The sequence below is a fragment of the Triplophysa dalaica genome, chromosome 4 (assembly GCF_015846415.1).
Source record: "Triplophysa dalaica isolate WHDGS20190420 chromosome 4, ASM1584641v1, whole genome shotgun sequence".
NCBI classification, from domain to species: domain Eukaryota; kingdom Metazoa; phylum Chordata; class Actinopteri; order Cypriniformes; family Nemacheilidae; genus Triplophysa; species Triplophysa dalaica.
In genome coordinates, this window is record NC_079545.1 from 16,891,974 (window position 1) to 16,913,405 (window position 21,432).

A 21,432-nucleotide genomic window follows, 5' to 3' on the forward strand; every position below is an offset into this window, starting at 1 on the left:
GCACACATTACGACATTATTACATTATTACGACAAGTATTAATGACTGCAATTTTATTAAAAGTGAGGTCAGACTGAGTTCACAAACATGTGCTAACTGACTTTTCCCAGAATATGTTCTCTGTATTTTCTTTTAGACAGTTAACTAGGGCACAAATAAAGTAGATACAAAAGCTTGTACAATGAAGCTAAGGCTACTCAAGTAAGGGTTAACCCATGTCTAGCAGTGCAGTAAAGGATATTAATGCATGGGTTGGAGGTGAAGAACCACTCGACGCGAAGCGGTGCTGTTTCAGTGACCACTGGCACTGTGTGTCTGTGTGATATAATTACATTATAGGCAATGCATTCATTTAGAGTGTTGATCAAACTGACTGGAAATACCTGGGGATTAAACGGTTTTAATGCACACCTTCAAACCAATCAGAATCTATTTGTTACAAAAGTATGTTTCACTGACCTGTTGGTCCAGGTGGACCTGGTGGGCCGTGTGGTGGGGTGACTCGGAGGTCAGGGAAGTTGTTATGAAGAAGACTTTCCTTTTTCAGGCCTGTTATACACATATTGTATATTACTGTACATAATAAACATATACTGTATTCATTAGGATTCACACTCTTAGTAAATATTATGCTGATCTGCAATCTTCACTTTTGTAATTTCATATTTTAGGCAGAAAATTGTGTGGTAAAGGTCAAAGTGACAAAGGCAGTCAAGAGTCATTAGATCTACTTGGCTGTAGATGGCGATGTTTAGATAAGAATGCACAGTGAGGTAATCACTACATATAAAGCAGGATGTAAAATATTGGTGCAGTATAAATTGTCACACATCAAGATATTGGTTGTGGCATTTTTATGTGCTGACTTTTCAATGTTCTGAAAATAAATTAAAAGAATGACGGTCAGATTTCATTTTTATAGAACCTAGTGGTTTTATTTGTCTCATTTTCATGTGTGGACTGCCAGTTTTTCCCTCATTAACCTATTTGCCTCCAATCCTTTCAATTTCATACATTAATAAAACATGCAATAACTTCAGCCCTCATAACTGCAAAAAATAATCTCTCTAGTCTACTTAAATTAAAAGTTTCTGTCAGTAGCATCTTCAACCAGTGGTGGACTGACCAGTAGGACATTCTGTCAAAGTCCAATGCACACGTTAAATACAACAATCCCCCCCCACGACAGTTATGATGGAGGACTGATGCCATCAAACACACCCCACAAGCCCAACCCCCATCGACAAAATTGGCAGAGGGCCTATGTGGGCTGAAAAATCCTGGGCCGAATATGCTTTCCTAGCATTTTGAATCCTCAGGTTTTAGATACCAAGTTCACTTGATGGATGATTTTTTTTGTAACTGCTGGCAATGTTCTTATCAATGATTATCCTATGAAATTACTCTCTCCATCAGGTGAGATTGCGGCCGTGCGGTCTGTAGCTGAAGGGTTTCCCAGAGATCAGACTCAGACAGGAAACTCCAATAAGACTGTTTTCCTATGGCACTCCCTCACAGCACCTTTAATTACTCTTTGAAGGCAGAATCATGGGAATTAAAGTCTTAATTAAGTTATAAGGCCTCAATTGCAAATTCTTAAACTTTATGAGGTCTGGGCCGACTGCTGTCCCTTGTAAGCCAGAGCAGAGTTGAGGTGAAGTGTCAGCCTGCGACATGGGCCAGTCTTCTTCAAGAGTGACGAAACACATACTAAAATATTATTGCTTTTATTCTAAAACACTCCCTCATGCTTGAAGCTTAACTGAGTTTAAGTCTCAAGACAGCCTTGACTGCGCACATACACACACACACACACACACACACACACACTCTTTTCCTCCTGCTCTGCCCTGCAGTTTTGGCCACGTACATCTGGAAGTGATTGAATGACATCAGCATCAGACAGACAGGTCTTTTTCCCAGCATGTGACTATTGAGTCTAGCCTGTGTTACCTCCTGAAACCTGCCATTTTAATCAGTTGCTGGGAAGGAAAAATGCAGAAGGAGGGAGGAAATAGACATATGCACTCTAATATACTATAATACTGGTTCCATTTATCTCCATATTCATCCATGTTTTATTCTCTTTTCTGCATTTTCTCATGTGTTAGCGCAATCCATCTGAAAGTTTGAATTTGTAATGCTCAGCTGACTGTACATTATCTCTAACTTATATAAGTCATCTTGACCCTAAAAATAATTTGCTTACAAATAAATGAAATAGAAATATGCCTAATTGAACCAAATTGCAAATTTGTCTTGAGAACTTTGTGTCTTGGTTTTAATTCGCTATGAAATATTGTTCCTCACAGAAATTTTAATTCGTAAATAAACACAAATACTCAAAATATTTCAATTCAATATTTTGTGTCCAAGAATTTACTCATGTCGTCATTAGACGTGTTATAAGATGCAACCTGCTTTGCTGCACAATATCCTTAACATAAGTCTCACTCTGTGATCTTTTTTAAGCATATTATGAATTAAATTATTTGTACTCATACCAGAATCTTGTTCTGGTACAGAGGCTGTTGGTCCGGGGGGTCCGGGAGGGCCGGGTGGCCCAGGAAGGCCTCTCTCTCCTGGGAGGCCCTGTGGTCCCTGCGGACCTGAGGAAAAAGAAAACAAGAGACTTAACGCAAGAAGAGCTTTCAAAACCTGTGAGTAGTCAGATTCAACTCACGGTTATCCAGTTCAACACAACAGGAAATAGATGTAAAAAAGACATTCAAGATATTCAAAGTCATAAAGAGAAATAGAAAGCACAGACTGAGGTAAAATGGGTATTGAGTTTCAGTATTTGGCTGTCCAGGAACAGTTGAATGTGTCTTTCTCCATCTCAGAAATGGCTTTAAGATTCACAGTGTCCCCATGCAGTTATTACTGTTCCCTACACAGTAAGCAGGAAAAATCTGCAAAAGTATTCTTAAATTTGCTCTATCGTAATACATCAAACAACACTTAGGTCAGGCCGATTAAGAGTTTTACGTATTATGACATAAGTGACTTATTTCTGTCTGCAACGCCTTTCGGATTAAATATACACTCTCTACCATTAGGAATATCACTTATGTCCCTGAATACCATTATGTGACTTGCTGTGCATAGTGGGACTATTGGAACAAACCCTTTGTGTGTGGGCTGTAATTAACAAGAGGGGTATTATAATATCCATGCACTGGGCTCTAACAGGGGAAGCTGGGAAAAGTCAAATAAACACTGTAAAATGCCGGAGCATATTAGCGTCTCTGGTGTGTAGTAAATTAAAAGCTGGCGAGTGACCTCGCTGAGTCATACGGCTCTCTGTTTGGATGTGTGTGTGAACGTGTGCATCTACAGAAGGTTCCTCCAGCTGGTTTCTCATTGGCTGTTAGTTTTGATTAAGTGGAAACCTCACTTACATGTAACAGCTGGTGCACGAGATCAGCTGGAGTGGAAACGCATGATTATACCGAAGAACATCTGCTATATGCTTTATTGTTGTAAATTCTTCAGATTATACAATTCTCCTCATTTTCTATGTTCTAATCTCCTATTTTCCGTTTTTAGTTTTATTGTTATCCCTAAAATATAATTTTATTGCATAGTGGGGGAAGAGTGTTGTACAAAGCATTTCACTTCATGGGTGTGTGTATGTGACAAATATGCAGTTGTGTACAAAATTATTCAACCCCCACTGAAATTGATTGTTTTGGTCGGTTTGACATTGATTATGATCATTCAGTCATCCTGCTTACAATTAAATCAAAGAGGCACGTGTAGGTCAGACAAATATAACATAACATTTATAATGAAATAACCACAAATGTCTTTTCTGAGCTCACATCATTATCAGTTTTATTCAACCCCCAAGTGACATTCAATCTTAGTACTTAGTACAACATCCTTTTACAGTTATAACAGCTTTTAAACGTGAAGCATAGCTTGACACAAGTGTCTTGCAGCGATCTACGGGTATCTTCGCCCATTCATCATGGGCAAAAGCCTCCAGTTCAGTCACATTCTTAGGCTTGCGCACTGCAACTGCTTTCTTTAAGTCCCACCAGAGGTTCTCAATCGGATTTAAGTCTGGTGACTGCGATGGCCACTTCAAAATGTTCCAGCCTTTAATCTGCAACCATGCTCTAGTGGATTTGGAGGTATGCTTGGGATCATTGTCCTGTTGAAAGGTCCAACGTCTTCCAAGCCTTAGGTTTGTGACGGACTGCATCACATTGTCATCCAATATCTCCTGGTACTGAAGAGAATTCATGGTACCTTGCACATGCTGAAGCTTCCCAGTACCTGCAAAAGCAAAACAGCCCCAAAGCATGATTGACCCCCCGCCATGCTTCACAGTAGGCAAGGTGTTCTTTTCTTCATAGGCCTTGTTCTTCCTCCTCCAAACATAGCGTTGATCCATGGGCCCAAACAGTTCTAATTTTGTTTCATCAGTCCACAGAACACTATCCCAAAACTTCTGTGGTTTGTCCACATGACTTTTGGCATACTGCAGTCGACTCTTCTTATTCTTTGGGGACAGCAAGGGGGTGCGCCTGGGAGTTCTGGCATGGAGGCCTTCATTACGCAGGGTGCGCCGTATTGTCTGAGCAGAAACTTCAGTACCCACATCTGACAAATCTTTTCTCAGTTCCTCAGCAGTCACACGGGGACTTTTCTCCACTCTACGCTTCAGGTAGCGCACAGCAGTCAAAGTGAGCATCTTCTTTCTGCCACGACCAGGTAGCGTTTCAACAGTGCCCTTTGCCTTGAATTTGCGAATGATGCTTCCTATGGTGTCTCTTGGTATGTTTAACATCTTTGCAATCTTCTTATAGCCATTGCCCTTCCTGTGAAGAGTAATCACCTGTTCTCTTGTCTTCCTGGACCATTCTCTTGACCTCACCATGTTTGTAACCACACCAGTAAATGTCTAGAAGGAGCTGAGTATCACAGTCATTTTAAAGCTGCCTAATTGGTGCTTATTAGGCTTTATTGCTGCTCCCTGATATCCACAGGTGTTTTCAATACCTGATTGAAAACACTTCATTGAACCTCTGTTCTTCAGAGTGGTAGTCTTTAAGGGGTTGAATAATTATGTCAATGAAGAATTCACAAAAGAAACATTTACTACTGTATTACAAAACTAATTGATGTCATTTTAGTTGCATATGGTTCTTTAAGAAGTCCTTGTAGGATTTCATTCTGAATACAATTACAAATGTACACTAAATTCCCTAAAACCATTTACAGCATTGGGGGTTGAATAATTTTGAACACAACTGTAAGTTCAAACCTACTGATTTAGCAGAAGGAAACAATATTTTCTTTTGTCTATTTACCGTTTATTTTTAAAAAGTCAGCTTTTTTATTTGTCACAAACTTTGGAATCAGCTTTTCAAAAGTGATTTAAAAATCAAATTGAAAATAATAATAATAATAAATATAATATAATAATAATAATATTATATGAATCTATATTATATATATATATAAAATAAAATAATAAACTAATTTTAAATTTATTAAACTAAAATAACAAACTCATATAAACGGTTTCAGCAGCAACATTATGTGGACCGAAAATAACCTCCAGTAGACCTCTGCAAAGATTTAATTTAAATAACTGATAAGTAAAGTAGTTTTAATTTAATTTAATAAATTAATATAAACAAAATATTAATATAAATTAATAACATGATAAAATAAATATAAAATAAATTGTTATATTTGAAGAGTTTATTTAAAAAATCATGTTTTTTTGTGTATTCCAATTAATATCAATCAAACTGCAGTTGGTTTATTTTTATTTAAGCCCATAATAACTAAAAACATACAGCTAACTGACACAAAACACAATTAATAATTGAAAAACTTGTTTTGGGAAACAAACTCTTCATTTATAACCAAACACAGGAAGTTAACTTTGGACCAGGCATGTGTGTACGATTAATATTTATGTCTCCTGAAGTTCACATTTAACTTAAATATTTGTTATAGAAGGTTTCATCGAACACACCTGCCTGGCCTACAGTTATCTTCCGGTCTGTGTTGGGTTATCGGGTCTGGCTAGTGATATAACAATTTATTTTATATTTAATTCACATATATATTACTCTATACTTATATTTTATTGCATATTAATTGTATTAAATGAAATTAAAACTACTCACAGTTCTAGAATCTTTGCGGAGATGTTTATGTTGCTGCCGCTGCAGCCATCTATAAAATCAAATATTTTAAAATGAAATTGCAAAAGGGAAAGACTTATTTCCTCTCCTTTATTTTTTATGTAGCAAAAAGTTTTATTTTTCCTGTCATCCATCCCTATCTCATCAGCCTAAAATGTGATGTATTGCAATGCAAAAAATGTTTACTTATCATTCGAAGAGAATGGACAGGATGAATTACATTAATCTACTTAAACATTTTCACTTTCTGAAAGTCACAGTGCAGGTCAAATGTAGTCTGCTGTGTTTCTTTATGAGATGCTACTTAGGTGCATAACGGTCCATTGTGTGAACATAAGAGCATAATGTAAAGAGGACATCCTGTTTCCCTTTCACAGGAAGTAAATGGACCGATATTCTGCTCAGTCAGGGACAAACACAAATTTTATACCTTACAGCATTTAATAATGGTGACCATTCTGTAATATGGTACATATTAAAGTACCATGGTAATTTGTTACCATACCTTCCCAAAGACAATATTTTCTGTGTAACCTACAATGTAGTTTTGAAGAAATCTATATAAAGCCATAAAGAAAAATGACAAATTCAACAAAACAATGACAAGCATATGGAAGAAATTAACCTAAGATTGTATTCAGATGTCTGCGGAGCCCTTCAGCTAGGCCCATTTAGGGTCGAAAATCCCTCATAACTGTGGTTGCGTTACAACAATTATAACAATACTAAATACTATATTATCTTCAAGTTTGGGGGTAAGCGATATGCTAGCCTGTGTGTGTGTTTTTAGGAAAACCCAGCATAGCACTTCATGCTGTGAACTAAAAAGGATTTTTTACCGTGCGGTCTAAGCACAAATATTTTGGCAGTGGACATGGGGCTCAACGCTGACGATGCAGTTTCTCGATATAGTGTCTCTTATGGTACAAAAGTCAACGTGAGGAGAAACCACACTGCCATCGCAGGTCAGCACTCCATAAGAGAACGAGGCTGTTATAACAGGACACAGTTCAATAAATCAATGTACAAAGACCATTTCTGAAATACTTTATACTGGAACACAGACAGTCTACTCTGCACATATGTGTTCTTTGGGTGTTTCTATGGGTGATCTGTAAATTAGACCAAAACAATAACAAGATGTTTCATAAAAAAATATCAACCCATTTGTCATTGCTTTCAGATTTTCAACCAATCAGCTGAACCACGAGAAGGACTCTTTAAGAAGAGATTGATACCTGAAGGACCTGTTGTTCCTTTACCCCCTGGAGCCCCAGATGGACCTCTGGAACCCGCTTCACCTTTTGGCCCTGGTAGACCTCGAGATCCTTGTTTACCTACAGACACAGATCCTTTTATTATTTTGACAGGTAACTAATGTTATAAATCACCTGCATTTAAAATATGTGATGTATGTACTCGATGACACAACTCACCATCTTTCCCAGTTATCCCATCCTTGCCTTTCTCACCCTGAGGACCTGGCACAAAAACCCACAAAATATTTACAGCCAAATTCGAAACAGATTCTACAGGTGTGGAAAAGTTCACTCGTCTAGTTTGTAAAGAAAGTCAGCCTGCTGGACTAAAGTGTATTCCAGTCCTATCCCACAACAGACAGCCTGATAGAATCAGTGAATCAGCGAAGTGTCTGCTGGCAGACGCAGTTTAAAAAACACTGAGCTCATCATATGAGATCATCACCTGTGACATCACTGCAGAGACGAGATTCCCTATGGGAATTATTTATGACCTGATACGTTGATATACTTATGTCAACACTTTTATTCTCCTTATGAAAGACCCAAAGAGTAAAAAAAAACCTCAATGCTGGTCATGGTCACCTCTACACTTTTACAATTGCAACTGTTACAATCCCCTCAACTTTTTTTGTACAACAATTACATTTGCAGAAAGCTCGTAAGACTCATAGGACATACAAAACCAAAGAGCTTAATAAACCTATTGTATCATAAAAATGAAATAAATGAATGTTTTTTTCAAGTGATGCACTTTGGTTGCTACGATACTGAATATCTGCATAAGAAATGTGGTACTAATATCTGATTTTGCAGGTCCTTTGTATAATCAACAAATATTAATGTTGAATATTGTGGTCCAGGGACATCTGGTACAGAAATGCATACTTGGAGACACAAATATAAACTTTTGCATTTTTTTTTGTACAAGTAGGAGGTGACGGTTGGTTGGTGTGGTATTACCACTGTGATGTCAGCTTGTAAAAAGAAAAAAGTGACCGCAGTTTTTTCCCAAAGTTTAATATTTTTCAACTCTCTGCCACCAGAACAACCCCTCAAAGCCTCATAGCAAACAATTGTAAATACACTGGCCTCAGTAAAGACCTAGCCTTACTCAGAGCCTTGATCAAACTGATACCTTGTGATCATCTCTCTACATTACATGCTACTGTCCGGTCTTAAAAAAACAACCCGGACAATCCAGGAACACATAACTGAGACATAGTTGTCCATCTGCAGACTTGCTACTACTGCAGAGACTAAACAAACACTATTCAATTCAATCAACAGGAAAATAGCTTGACGTTATTTAACATCAGATAATCAGCGTACGTAAACAAGCCCAACATATTCTGAACACCACGCAACATAAACAAATGCACACACCTCCGCCATTGCTCTTACTGGATGCCGGAGCGCATCTGCATCTCGACCACCAAGTCTGGTGTGTTTGCAAACACATCTGCAACACTTGACCTGATTCACAACATAATTAATGGTGGAAATCCGGATGCAGATGTATCATGTAAATGCAGCTATGACTTCTAACTACTTCTAGTATAAACACAAGTGAGGCGTCCAGATGTTTTAAAACTTTTTTGAAGTTTTGGGGGGTGGAGAAACCTCCACGAGCATTTTAAAAGCTCCACAAACATTCTCGTTCCTGCCATGGAAGCACTTCCATTTGGAAGCATCATTTTTCCCATCTGCTTATCAAGTACATCACTATAATCCCCTGTTGGGAAGTTTCTGTGTGTGCACCACAAGCCTTCATGGTTCTTGGGTATAGACTGGATAGAAGAAAGAGGTGTAGTACTTCTGGACAGCAGATCTATCCCAATGTATTCTGTGAAAGTTATTGAATTGCCCTTGATTTACTGAATAGTTCTGCCAAGTCAGCAAAGGGAGGAGGGAGACTGGAGAAGTGTGTTGAGATCTTTCAGAGCTACGATGAGGGCTTTCGGTTTTATGAACAGTTTCAAAATTTAGAGGACATTGATGATTCATAAGTCTCATAAAATATGGTTTGATGTCTTCAGAGGGAGAAATGGGAGCCCTCAAATGGGAGAAATGGGAGGATTCCCATTGATGGGTGGATTAGAGGAAAATGATGGAGGAATCTGATCTTTACATAACCTGACAGTTCTAGCATAGCCGTACGTATAACACAAGAACAAAAACAGAACCTGAATGTTCCTCCTTAAAGTTTTAGCAAGTATTCTAAGCACAAACTGAATTCAAGGAACAAGCGTTTACAACAAATCTTTAACATCGAAAAGATGACAACCACTCCCATAATGCATTGCCAAAAAGACACCAAATTAAGCCCTATTCGGATGGTAAGTGTTTCTCATAAGCACGTCTGTAAAAATAAACCTGCATGGCTCCTTGCTGTGAAATCTTGTGCATTCGGCCAAACATAAATTCACGGTGTAGGTGTGAGTTTGTAATCCCTTAAACATTCAGTAACGTAAGATATCATTCAAATCTGCAAAAGGTTTATATTTAAATCGATAACCAAAAAACATTGTGATTTGCAAAATAAAGAAAGCCAAATGGATGTACTCTCTGCTGTCTGGGAACTGTTTTTCTCTGTTCACAGAAGCGCTTCAGGTGTGACTCATGTTGTGCTTTTTATGCTTCCATTTACGTTTTTTTCAATGCATCAGACTCCCTGAAACTCCTAAAGAGCAACATTCTGCGGTGCTTTTAACTGGTCAAAACGGACTTAAAACAGATATTGGATATAACACCTGTTATAAACTCAGAGATGTGAATAAGGACGGCACTTACATTACCGCACGACCTTGGTGTTTGTAGGTAATTCAGCCTGGGATTTTTCTGTGGGTGTCGGGAGAAAAACACAGACATTCTGGAATTGGACGGCAATAAAATTACCATTTAAATGGAGAAAATATCTTGCGTCATCATGAGAAACAATTACCGTACGAATAGGGCTTTAGACTCCTTACACTCTCACACAACTTAGATGCAAACATTTTTTTTCTATTTATTTAATAATTGACCCTTTGATTGACAGGCGACCGGACCAATCATAACGCCGATATTATGCGCCCCCTGTTCCTATTTGGCACTTTGTCCGAAAATCGAACCGTAGGTTTTTTCCGGATGCATACTATGCGGTTTTAAAAAGTCCTTTGCGATTGTTGCTAGCCGTCACACTGTACGCACATGATCCCAGTTAAAAGTCATATCGCTGTGGAATCTTAGTCGTCATAATGTTCAAGAATAAAGACTTCTTAAAACAGACTCATACAAGAAGACTTGACTGGAGTTTTACCTCTGGGACTGCATTTCATGAACACCGCCAGAATTTTATTGGAGGTAAAATTAGATCTTTATGGTCATAATCAGTTTCACCCATTGCCTAAAGTGTCAGAAACCAATGGCATTATGTTGTTACAGCTAACTTAAAGGCTGAGTAGGCAATCCAGTCCAGAAAGTTTTTTGTCATGCTGGTTGGAAGTCTCTTTACATCCTGATAGCAATCTATAAGTGATACATTGGCATTTTTATAATTATATATCGTCTGTGACAGGCATAGGACCAAAAAACGTTTGCCCAATCATTGCCCTCGGTGCGAGTACATTTTCAGTCAACATATTTTGCATCCCACTAAGCACCCTGTTCACGCATCCACCCTACGTCATCAGCGCTGTCACATATGCCTTGCAAACACAGCGGGAGAATGTCAGGTAAACAGCTGGAACCTAACCTTCCCCCTTATTTAATGTGTGCAAGTTTGCAAGTGGCACTTGCAGAGGATGAACAAAAATAAATACCATCTTAAAAACTTCGAATCAGCAAAGAGGTGAAAGCAGATTTCCATTCGCAAATGCATTCCGGTTAATGGGTTTTGATTATGTTGCTTATGTAGTTTGTGGATCTTTATGTACTACATTGTTTCCCAGCGTCTACAGGGAACTATGCTGCATCAAATCCCGTTTTAAAGCTATTGTTTACGTTCAAAGTTTTCGCTATTGCCGTAGATGTAGAGACATGATTTAATTGATCCAAGGGCTTATAGTTTGTGCACATTTATGTGTTTTGGAGGAGGGGTGGCTTTGGATGGTGATTCGCATGGAGGGTGGAATCATGATTTCAGTGCTAGCAGGCTAAAGGCTCAGCATTTTACCAAATCATCTATTCCGCCTTCAAATTAGCACACTATAGGCTACTGTTACAGTAGTTAACAAACGCTAGCTAGGTTTACTTAGTGAATGTGACATTATAAATACATACAGCGTTTCCCCTATGTTTACGGCTTTGGGGGGGGTTTGGGGAGCTATGTGCAGTCTCTATATTTTCTATATTTAATTGCCTTTGTGGCGGAGGTCCGGACAATGCTTTTTCAAATAAATCATATTTAATCAATTGAGCCCAGTCAAATATGTATATAAAAAGTGAACATCTAACGTTTTATCAGGCCATTTATTTTATATTCAGATACCCACAATTTGTAGGCACTGGCGAAGTCCTAGTGGCCTATTTTAATAAAACTACTGACAACTAAAAGTCACAACTGAAAATAATTTATCATGAGCAGAAGTACTTACAAAGTTACGCTTACAAGTAGCATTTTCATGCTCATCATACTAGAACTGATTCTAAATAATCCCAGATTAAAACATGATTCATTATAAAATGCTCTTAACATGCTGATTATTAATGCTATTGATATTATTAATATCATTAATATCATTAATGCTTAATGTAGATACAAGACGTTATGGTTTACAATGCAACAAACCTATATAGCAAACAGTAAACTGACTGATGGCTTAAAATACTTCATTACTGCTGCATTTCGTTTACTTAAACGTTAAAGTAAAAGTGTCCATTAATTTACCTGATCTTGGTGTCTGCAGGTCTCTATATGCGATGCGTCTCTGGCGGGAGAAGCAGCATTTACGGAGCAGAAAGTGTTAAACTGAAATGTGTTTGGCGCTATATGAAGATATTAAAGATATCGGCCAAATATAGTCAACATAAATTTCCCTGATGTGTGATGTGTACAGCTCAGTTATGTAGATGCGCGGCTCAATTTAAACTAAAGAAATAGTCTGATGATGTGAATGGTTCATTCTGTCTAGCGGTGCGAAAACCTGTCATCCGATGGTGACTGGACTGTTGCTGCTTGTCAGGGGCAGGGCGTGCATCCTTTCTTTACTTCTTTTCACCACCCTGGGAGCGTTTTAAAACGCAAATATTTGTATCTGCTTGCTTTTCCGGTGTTTGACACGAAATATTGTCGGACACGCGCTCTCTGTCCACTGGTCGGAGTGTGCTTACCTGTGCGTGAGCGGAGCGCACGTGTCAGTATGTTTAGTAAAATAAAAACATATAGACATGTTCTGTATTAAATGTAACCTTAAAAGCTCTTCTCTACTCCTGTGATCTGGCGCTATTTAAATAAAATAAGATTAACTTGACCTTCAAGGGGGGCGGGTGGTGCCGTTGGAGGGGCGGAGCGCCCCCCTAAGGTAATGTTAGGGGAAACACTGACATAGCTAGGTGATGCAGGTCTTTCAGTTTTAATATATGTAGGCTATAGCTTTGATCTTTACTTTGTTATTCTTTATACATCTTGAATTTACACTTTAAATACCTATTGCAGATAGACAGCTGTTGGCCTAAAGTACACATAATGTTTCCCCAGAAATGATTATTTCAAGATAAATGAAGAGTTTGCTTCCAAAATGAGATAAAAAACAAACCAACCTTTTATTTAAAGGTTTGATGATCTGAGCTTGTTTATTGTTTAATACTGTTAAATGAGGTCTACTTGTGACGTTCGCGTGGTTTTTACATCCAAAATCATCAAAATCAATAAGTAATAGGCTATTTTTTACCCAGGTTTTGAGGCCAGCTCTGCAAACGCTCGGTTTTAATGGGCGTGCCGCAGTGAAGACACTTGTAAGTAAACGCCCACTGCTTTTATTGAAGAGCAGTTTGCGTAGTTGGAGCCTTCTGTGAATTTGGTTAGAGACGTAACGTAAGGTTACACATTAGCACCATTCCCAGTTTTCGCAGGGCATTAGTATTATCTGGAGACCTTCTGTGATTTATAAATTTATTTCATTTCTTGTATAGCCTATACTTGTATTCCGTTTAATGATATATGACCGTACCTGTCAGCATTTGAGACCAACGATCCCGAACCGAACGAAAAGATCACCGTGATCGTGGGTCTGATATGTTACTAGAGTTTCCATGATAAATAAACAAACAGGAGACTACCGGTCACATATTCACCCAGCACCCGAAATAATACCAAAACCCTTCAAAACAGCCTCCATTATTCGTTCGTAACAGATGTAATCTCAGTAACAAGGGCGTTTTCAGTCATGACACTTACATGATGTTCGCGTGAATACGATTCCCTCTTATATAACAAAAGCTTGAGTTAAAACTGATTTTAATTGATGCTTCCTTTAAAATGGAGTTATCTCATTTTGGAGCCAAAACTGCATTGTGAGCGTTTTGACGAATGTCGCACAAACCAGAAGGGGGGGGGCTTTGCAAATGGTCAATTGATCAATGTCTCAATGAACTGTACAAAAACTCAGTACTGCCTTTTTACGAATGAAAAAAACTTTATTTTACCATTTTTATCCAGATTTTTATCCAAATTTTTTAAATAGTCATAAAGATTATAAATAGTCATTTTTTTTCCATAATCATTTCTGTTTTCTACTGGATTTTTTGTGTTTGATGTCATTCAGAAACTTAATAAAAGGGTTGGCATTTACAAAAGTTTGGCTGCAGGATCTCTACAATGAGACCTGTGACACAGTGACACTGACCGATTTACTAAACAATTCATCTCTTCAAGTCTTCACAATCCTATTATTGCTTCAGTACTAAATCTCCAAGACAGCAATGAATTGGTGGGATACAAGCCACAAGCATGATGGCATTCGCCCAAAAAACACCCACTACCATCACCATTCCCACTATCCGAAACACACCCAACTTAAGTCTACTTTAATCGCTCCTCAGAAACTGTATGAGAAGATAAATGAAGCAGTGGGTGGAATTTGGGGATTATCAATATTAGTGAAGTGCTTATTGGCTAATAAAGTTTTCTGTGTAATTTGGCTTCTGTGAAAGTGGATTCAGTGTCAAAAAGTAATTCTAAATATATAAATACAAATGTATGTACAAAATATAGACAAATATACCTGCGGGACCTTGAGCCCCAGGTGCGCCTTTGGCAGGTACTGCTCCCATAAGGGACAAGGAATCCGCTTCATTTTTGATCTGTGTGTTTTTATCAGAGGTTGAGGCAGGGGCAGTAAGAACCTGAACCTGGAAGAGCACAAGAGGAAGTGTCATTTATTTTCAGATGCATTACGCCGAATTGTACCATACATGATCACTAATGCTAAAGCAATGCATTATTTGGCCCTGAAAGAAGCTCAAGGAGAAGGATGTGACTTTACCTTTGCCTCCAGAGAGCTGACACGATCTGTAAGGGCGGTGATACGACTGCAGTTCAGACAGTCTGAAAGAGAAGACACAGAGAGAGATGAGTTTTGAGCTCACTTTGAGCCACTGAGCTTTCCTGTAGCTCATTGGTAAGAGCATTGCGTTAACAACGCAAGGTTGTGGGTTCGATCCCAGGGGATTGCAAATACATATGGTAAATGTATAGGATAAAGCAATGTAAGTCGCTTTGGATAAAAGCGTCTGCCAAATGCCTAAATGTAAATGTAAATGTAGATGAAATGTGGAGACAGACAAGAAAATGATAATCAATGTGATCAATAACAGCGTTCACACTACCCTTGCCAAGGTGAGATCTTTAAAAGTTCTGCAGTATGATCACTTTAAGCTCCTGTCATCATTTCTGATCAGGCAATAATAAAAGCTGGATACTGGAAAATTAGACCGTTATGAGTCGGTGAAAGAACCAGAAAGGGCTTGTGCGAACTCAAAATTGCCAATGCAGGATGACTATTTACTATTTCGGCTCATTGTGTCTGGCAACAGAGGACTTTGGGTACAATTTAGGTTGTTTATAAGGTGTTTTCTAAACCCCTTTTCTCTAGAAAGGGGCATTTGCATATTTATTGTATAGAAATTGGGGTGAAGTAAAGCATGTTTTGAGTTGAGGATGGAGTTTTGTTCTTACTAGAGAGGTGCTCTGATGTTCTCCCAACAGGTTTCAGAACTAAGGCATGTTTCCGTACCGCTTCCTGAGCAACCAGGTTACTTGAAGACCCTGGACAAAAACGTTTTAAGGTTATGATAAGAAAAGCAGATATTTTTGATTCCATTCATAAAGAGGTGCAACGATACACTCATCCTATTATTCAATACTATACACCATATTGGGTTCACAATGTGTTCACAATATGTAGGCCTAATATATTGAAAAAAGTTGAAATAACAGATTTTTTTTAAACTAAACATTTTCGATGCAAAATTGTCATAGAATTTACAACATTTAGGGGCCGTTCCCAGAACAGGGATTATCTTAAACCAGGACAAGGCTTTAGCCCTGTCCGGGAAACCGCCCCTTAAGGTTTATTAAAACCTGTTAATTAATAAAAACTAAATTAAACTAATTTTAACATAGAATGAAAATAAGAAAATAAATAAAGATACTAAAGAGAGAATGTTCCATCAGGATTAAACAAAGTCGTGTTGGAAAAATTCAACACCACATCATACAATACATATTATGTAATGCATGATTTTTATATTGTGATATATCATCCCAAGAGCATTACAGCCCAAACCGATGTGACTGGGCTCTGCAAGCAGAAGTGGACGGAATAATGTCAATCTTTATTCTGAGAATAATGGCAGTAACTAATTTAACTATCATTTGGTTAGTTTTGTCTCCAGCTTGTAATGTGTACATCAGACACACAAATAAAAAGTAACACTGTGTCTACACCGGACGCCACCGCATCAGGTATGGACAAAATTTATGATAATGGTTTCTAATGCATTCTATTGTTCTATTGAAAACACTGTGTATGCAGTTGATAAAAATGACTACCAACACACTATGAGCACATTGTTAGAAACCACATGGAAAAAACAACTCACAATTTCTTCAGTTTGGAACCCAAACAACAGATTTGTATTGAACTCCTGACTTTTGATACTCTGTATAGGGATAGTTACGCTCTGAAAAAAGCACTAATAATGCTTCTTCATATCTGCAGAGATAGATACGACATTAAGGTGCCGTTGTGACAGGTAAGCCCACCCAGAACCCCGGCACAGGAGTGGGCTACATCAATGGGGAAAATCCTTTTATGGTATTATGGTAACAGAAACTCATCTTTGGGTATTATATGTTTTAATTTGGTTTCTGTAAAATCGTTCTGCTTTTGATTCTATGACAGTTTTTCTCTATCTTTCTTTGGATCTTGAGGAGAAGGAAGAGGTTACATTTGGCTGAAAGGAGAAGACAGCTCAAATGCAAAAACAATGGTTTCCTTGTGCTGTTCAAATAGGCTTCGGTTCATTTTCCTCTCTCACTCGTTCTTTTCAAGGTAGTGAGAAATACTCCCTGGACTGACCTGTTTCAGATTACTTCAGCAAACCAGTCTCTTATATTAGGCAGTCTGTGGCAAGATCAGGTGCTGCAGACATAAACAACTGATGCTTCAATGCTTCATTACTGGCTATGGACAGAAAATCTCTTCAGCCACTCTGACGTGACTTAAACCACTGAAGAAGCAGAATCATAACCAACAAAGTGGTACGTGTTTCGGTCTCTCTGGTGTAGGAAAACTGGTAAGAAAGTTGGTTCAATGTGAATGTGACTGATGTGGTCAGAGAAGAAAATGAAAAACAAAGATGCTGCATTGAAAAAGGTTTAATAACACACTTTTATTTTTTTATAATACATAGGCTGCCAGTGTTGGTGGACAATAGAAACAGAATTCAAGATAGACAAAACGTTTCTTGTTAGGTAAACATGATCAGGAAAAAGGGATGGTAATGGTTTGCAGTTAAACCATGAAACACTGGGATAAGTGTTTCCTTTTGGAGTCTTTGGATTCGCTTTGAATGGGTGTGTTTGTGGATGAGAAATTTCCTATAATGCTTTGCCTTCAATGATGGTTGTGTTAAGTCTGAATTGGTGCTGAGATTCCAAAAGATAGACCTTGTTCGACCCAGGTCTAGTTAAAGCTTTTTTCCAAGTGTAACTCTACAAAAAAATGTTTTGCTAAACACATGCAAATGCTTACAGACATCTCCCTTAAAGGGACAGTTCCCCAAAAATGAATATTCTTCCATAATTTACTCATCCTCTTGTCATTTCAAACCTGTATGACTTCCTTTCTTCTGCAGAACACAAAAGACGATATTTTGAAGAATGTTGGTAACCAAACAGCATTGGCCAATCCATTGTAAAGACACAAAACCACTGAGACATCTTTCTAAATATCTTTTTTTCTGTTTAACAAAAGAAAGTGAACGATAAATGGGTAAACTACCTCTTTAAAACAAAAAGTGTTTTAATGTTTGCATAGATCTTTTTATAAAGGTCTATCAATCTTTTGTTAATCATAGTATATGACTCAATGTTCCTACACGTGTGATACTTAATAAGATTCTGTCAAAATATCCCATCTGTCCTGCTAACCACCCCAGATTTGTCATGCGTCTTCTGGACTATTAATAAACTTCATTTTACCAGTGCCAAGAGTCACGTCAACCTGCAAATGTGTATGAGATTGACCTCTCAACTCCTGGGTGTGAGCATATACTCTGGGGGGAAGGTTGACATTATCATAAGGTTTTTAATAACAAAGTACTCTCGAGTTGAGAAGTGGAGGGGATAGTGAGATCAGATCATGTGATAAAACTGTCTCTCATGTAACACTCTCCGCTCTGTGAGGTCATAAAAGGTGTGCGAATGCGTGCATGCCTGAATGGTGGATAGTTTAAGGGTTAAGAGCCCTGAACAAAATTATGAGGCCACTTCCTGTTAAGATAATCGAAAATCGGTCTCTTGTCTCTGCCGTGATGGGGTTATCAAAGTTCCTATGATTCAAATATCACAAAGCTGAAGGGAGAAATATCACCAGCACAATAAATCTCTTCACACTTAACGTGATAGTTCACCCAAAATTGAAAATTCTGTCATCATTTGCTTACCATCTTGTCATTTCGAACCCGTATGAATTTCTTCTTCAGAAGATATTTTGAAGAATGTTGGTAACCAAACAACAGAGGTACCCATCGACTCTTGTTTTGTGTCCATAAAATAGAAGCGAATATGTACCAACGTTGTTTGGTTACCAACATTCTTCAAAATATCTTCTTTCGTGTTCTGCAGAAGAAAGAAAGTCATACAGGTTTGAAATGACAAGAGGATGAGTATTTTTGGTGAACTATCCCTTTAAATAAACGAGGTGAAACCATGACGTGGAAGTACTGTAGTGTGTGATGTATTCGTGTCTGTGTGACTAAGATATTTCCTGTTTGTCATCTTATATAAATATGTTTGTGGAAGGAAGCGCTCATTGTTTGTATTGTACCTGAGTTATAGTGCAGTATGTAGGGTTAAAAAATGCGTTCCAATGAGTGTGGGTGCACTTGTTTTGATAAACTGTCTGTTGAGTGACAAAATGACTGTTAATGGGTGTTAAAGTTGCACTTATCTTGAACTAACAAGATAAAATGCCAAGAGTACATCTTTACAAATTTCAGGCAAAAGTTTGCTGCTTTGAAGATGCTAAAATAACTGTTTTGATTTCTTTTGGATGAGTTTCTTTGGAAGACAACATCGTTCATATAGTTACTTTTGTGTGTTTGAACAGTAGTGTTTATTTACGTAGCATTTTTTGTGTGATTGTATGTGTGGTCACAAATGTCCCCTGAAAGATAGTACTAGATAATAAAGATAATACCAGTCATTTTCACCTTGTGGGGACATGACAAAACATCTTATAAATGAAACAAAATGTTGTTTATGTGAAAAGGTTTGTGTGAGGGTTTGGTGTAGGGGATACAATATGCAATTTATACAGTAAAACATTTTTTGTGTGAATAAACTGTCCCCATAAAACATGGAATATATGTATGTGAAAAAATCTTGGAAATGGCTTCTGTGACACCCTCAACAAAATGTTTGGCATGCACCCCAGACGTAGATTGTGTGTGTTTGTGTTTGTGTGTGTGTGGGTGTGTGTGAATTATGGGTATGTAGAGGGTCACTATAACTCATAGGTCTTTTGTTCCTAACTCAGCCTTGAAGTTATTAATGGCCCAAGGTCAGCCCTTAATATTCCTTTCTGGATAAAAATAAACTTGTTCACAGGACATAGCACAAAGTTCATCCTTCACACACAGTCTCTGTCATTTTGCCAGGAGAGAAACGTTTACTGAACCAACATACTGTCCTATCTTTACTCCCAACAATTAATGAATATCACTACATTCAGTCAGCAATAGTTAGTGTTCCAAGAATTCATATGTTTCAAAACCACAATCGTCACTTACACAGTCTCAGGCTCTTTCTTGCAATTGGACAGCTCATACATGGTTATGTTTTATCAATACATAAAGAAATCTCAGTCTCTCTCTCTCTCTCTCTCTCTCTGTGGTTGCAAACTTATGTTTGAGTCCATTGCAAGTCAGTTTCGTCCATAACAAAGAGTGTTGTCTGTGTTATTTGTTCCCTGAAGCTTCTTGGAATCTCATTTTTGTTGCTATGTCAGCTTGGTTAAAAATTCTAAACAATGCTGAACTGGCTTTCAGGGTCAACATCCATTTGAAGAGACGTGGCATGACCGACCTCAGATCATCAAAATGAGACTAACCACATGAAAATCATGCAAACCTTACATCCTGATGAGCTTAACATAGATAACATGTCTAGTAGTGGTCCAGTCTCAGTAGTGATAACACAAAGTATAATGGACAGACCATCATCGCTATTATGGGTTTAAAGTCCAACTGTCTCCACACGTTGGCTTATTTAACCTGAACAAATGTACTAGAATGAGGCTGGCCAAGCATGCAGCTGTAGAGAAAACTAAAAAAAGGAAAAATAAGACGTCTCCATCCATCTCTGTCAGCGTATAGTGCTGACATCAGCCCCACAGACTCATTAGAGACCAGGTGGCAGTGATGAAAGCAGGTGAGGTACATTAAGGGTGTGTGTGTGTGTAATGCAGAAGGTAAAGTCAGGCTTGCTCTCTTTCATAAGGAAACCGCCATATAGAATGTCAACAGTGAGCAGGCACTTTTGCTGAGAAAGCAGTCTTCGTATTTTAAGATAGGGTAAGGACCTTGTGTGTGTGAGTGCCTCTCTCTGTCTCTCTCTCTCTCTCAAACACAGACTCCATTGTTTCTGAGTAAGGTCCAAATTGCTCCAGGAGGAAAGTGACCGCTAATGTTAAACCAGTGGGCTGTGAAGATAAACCGGTTGTGATCATCAAATGAAGAAGATTGTGCTCATTAATATTTCAATAGCTTTTGGTGTCACTGATCTGTAAGATATGTTAGATACTTAAGGGAACAGTTCACATAATGGAAATTCTGTCATAATTTACTTTCACTCTGTCCACCATCCCAGATGTATATAACACAAATATATTAAACAAATATATACATATAACTTAATAAACAATCCAGAAGCAGAATAAATTGTAAACTAGAGCTTATTTACAAGATGTCATAACTATCAATATCAATAATCTGACATCAAAATACATTAGATGAAATGTATAAAATCAATAAACCAATTACATATTCAATAATTTTGTTACATGACTAAACACTTTTTTTATCTGTTTTTAATAATGTTTTATTGGTAATTCATTCATTCATTCATTCAGTTCACCCTTAACCTCTGACCTGTGTCAATTCAGCAGATACTCGATGTGTAAACTTGCTCCCTCATTAGAGGTCTTAACCAAGAGATTTTTTAAGAAAGCTTTGAACAGATTATACATTATCCAAAATAAAGATGTATAAGCAAAATTGCACACACTCTCGCACAT

At 37.8% G+C, this 21,432-nt stretch overlaps 1 protein-coding gene across 4 annotated transcripts in view; it reads right to left on the minus strand.

Moving 5' to 3' along the window:
* Positions 1 to 21,432, minus strand: part of emid1 (EMI domain containing 1) — a 62,428-nt gene that overhangs the window by 7,487 nt on the left and 33,509 nt on the right. For all 4 annotated transcript variants that reach the window (XR_008906537.1, XM_056746641.1, XM_056746642.1 and 1 more), the window contains exons 4-10: positions 15,588 to 15,677; positions 14,896 to 14,957; positions 14,635 to 14,761; positions 7,607 to 7,651; positions 7,409 to 7,507; positions 2,505 to 2,609; positions 460 to 549 (exon numbers count right to left, since the gene is read on the minus strand). Coding sequence is in view for 3 of the 4 variants with exons in the window: in XM_056746641.1 (XP_056602619.1) it covers positions 460 to 549; positions 2,505 to 2,609; positions 7,409 to 7,507; positions 7,607 to 7,651; positions 14,635 to 14,761; positions 14,896 to 14,957; positions 15,588 to 15,677 (618 nt within the window). In the remaining variant the exon portion in view is untranslated. The remainder of the gene's footprint in view (positions 1 to 459; positions 550 to 2,504; positions 2,610 to 7,408; positions 7,508 to 7,606; positions 7,652 to 14,634; positions 14,762 to 14,895; positions 14,958 to 15,587; positions 15,678 to 21,432) is intronic.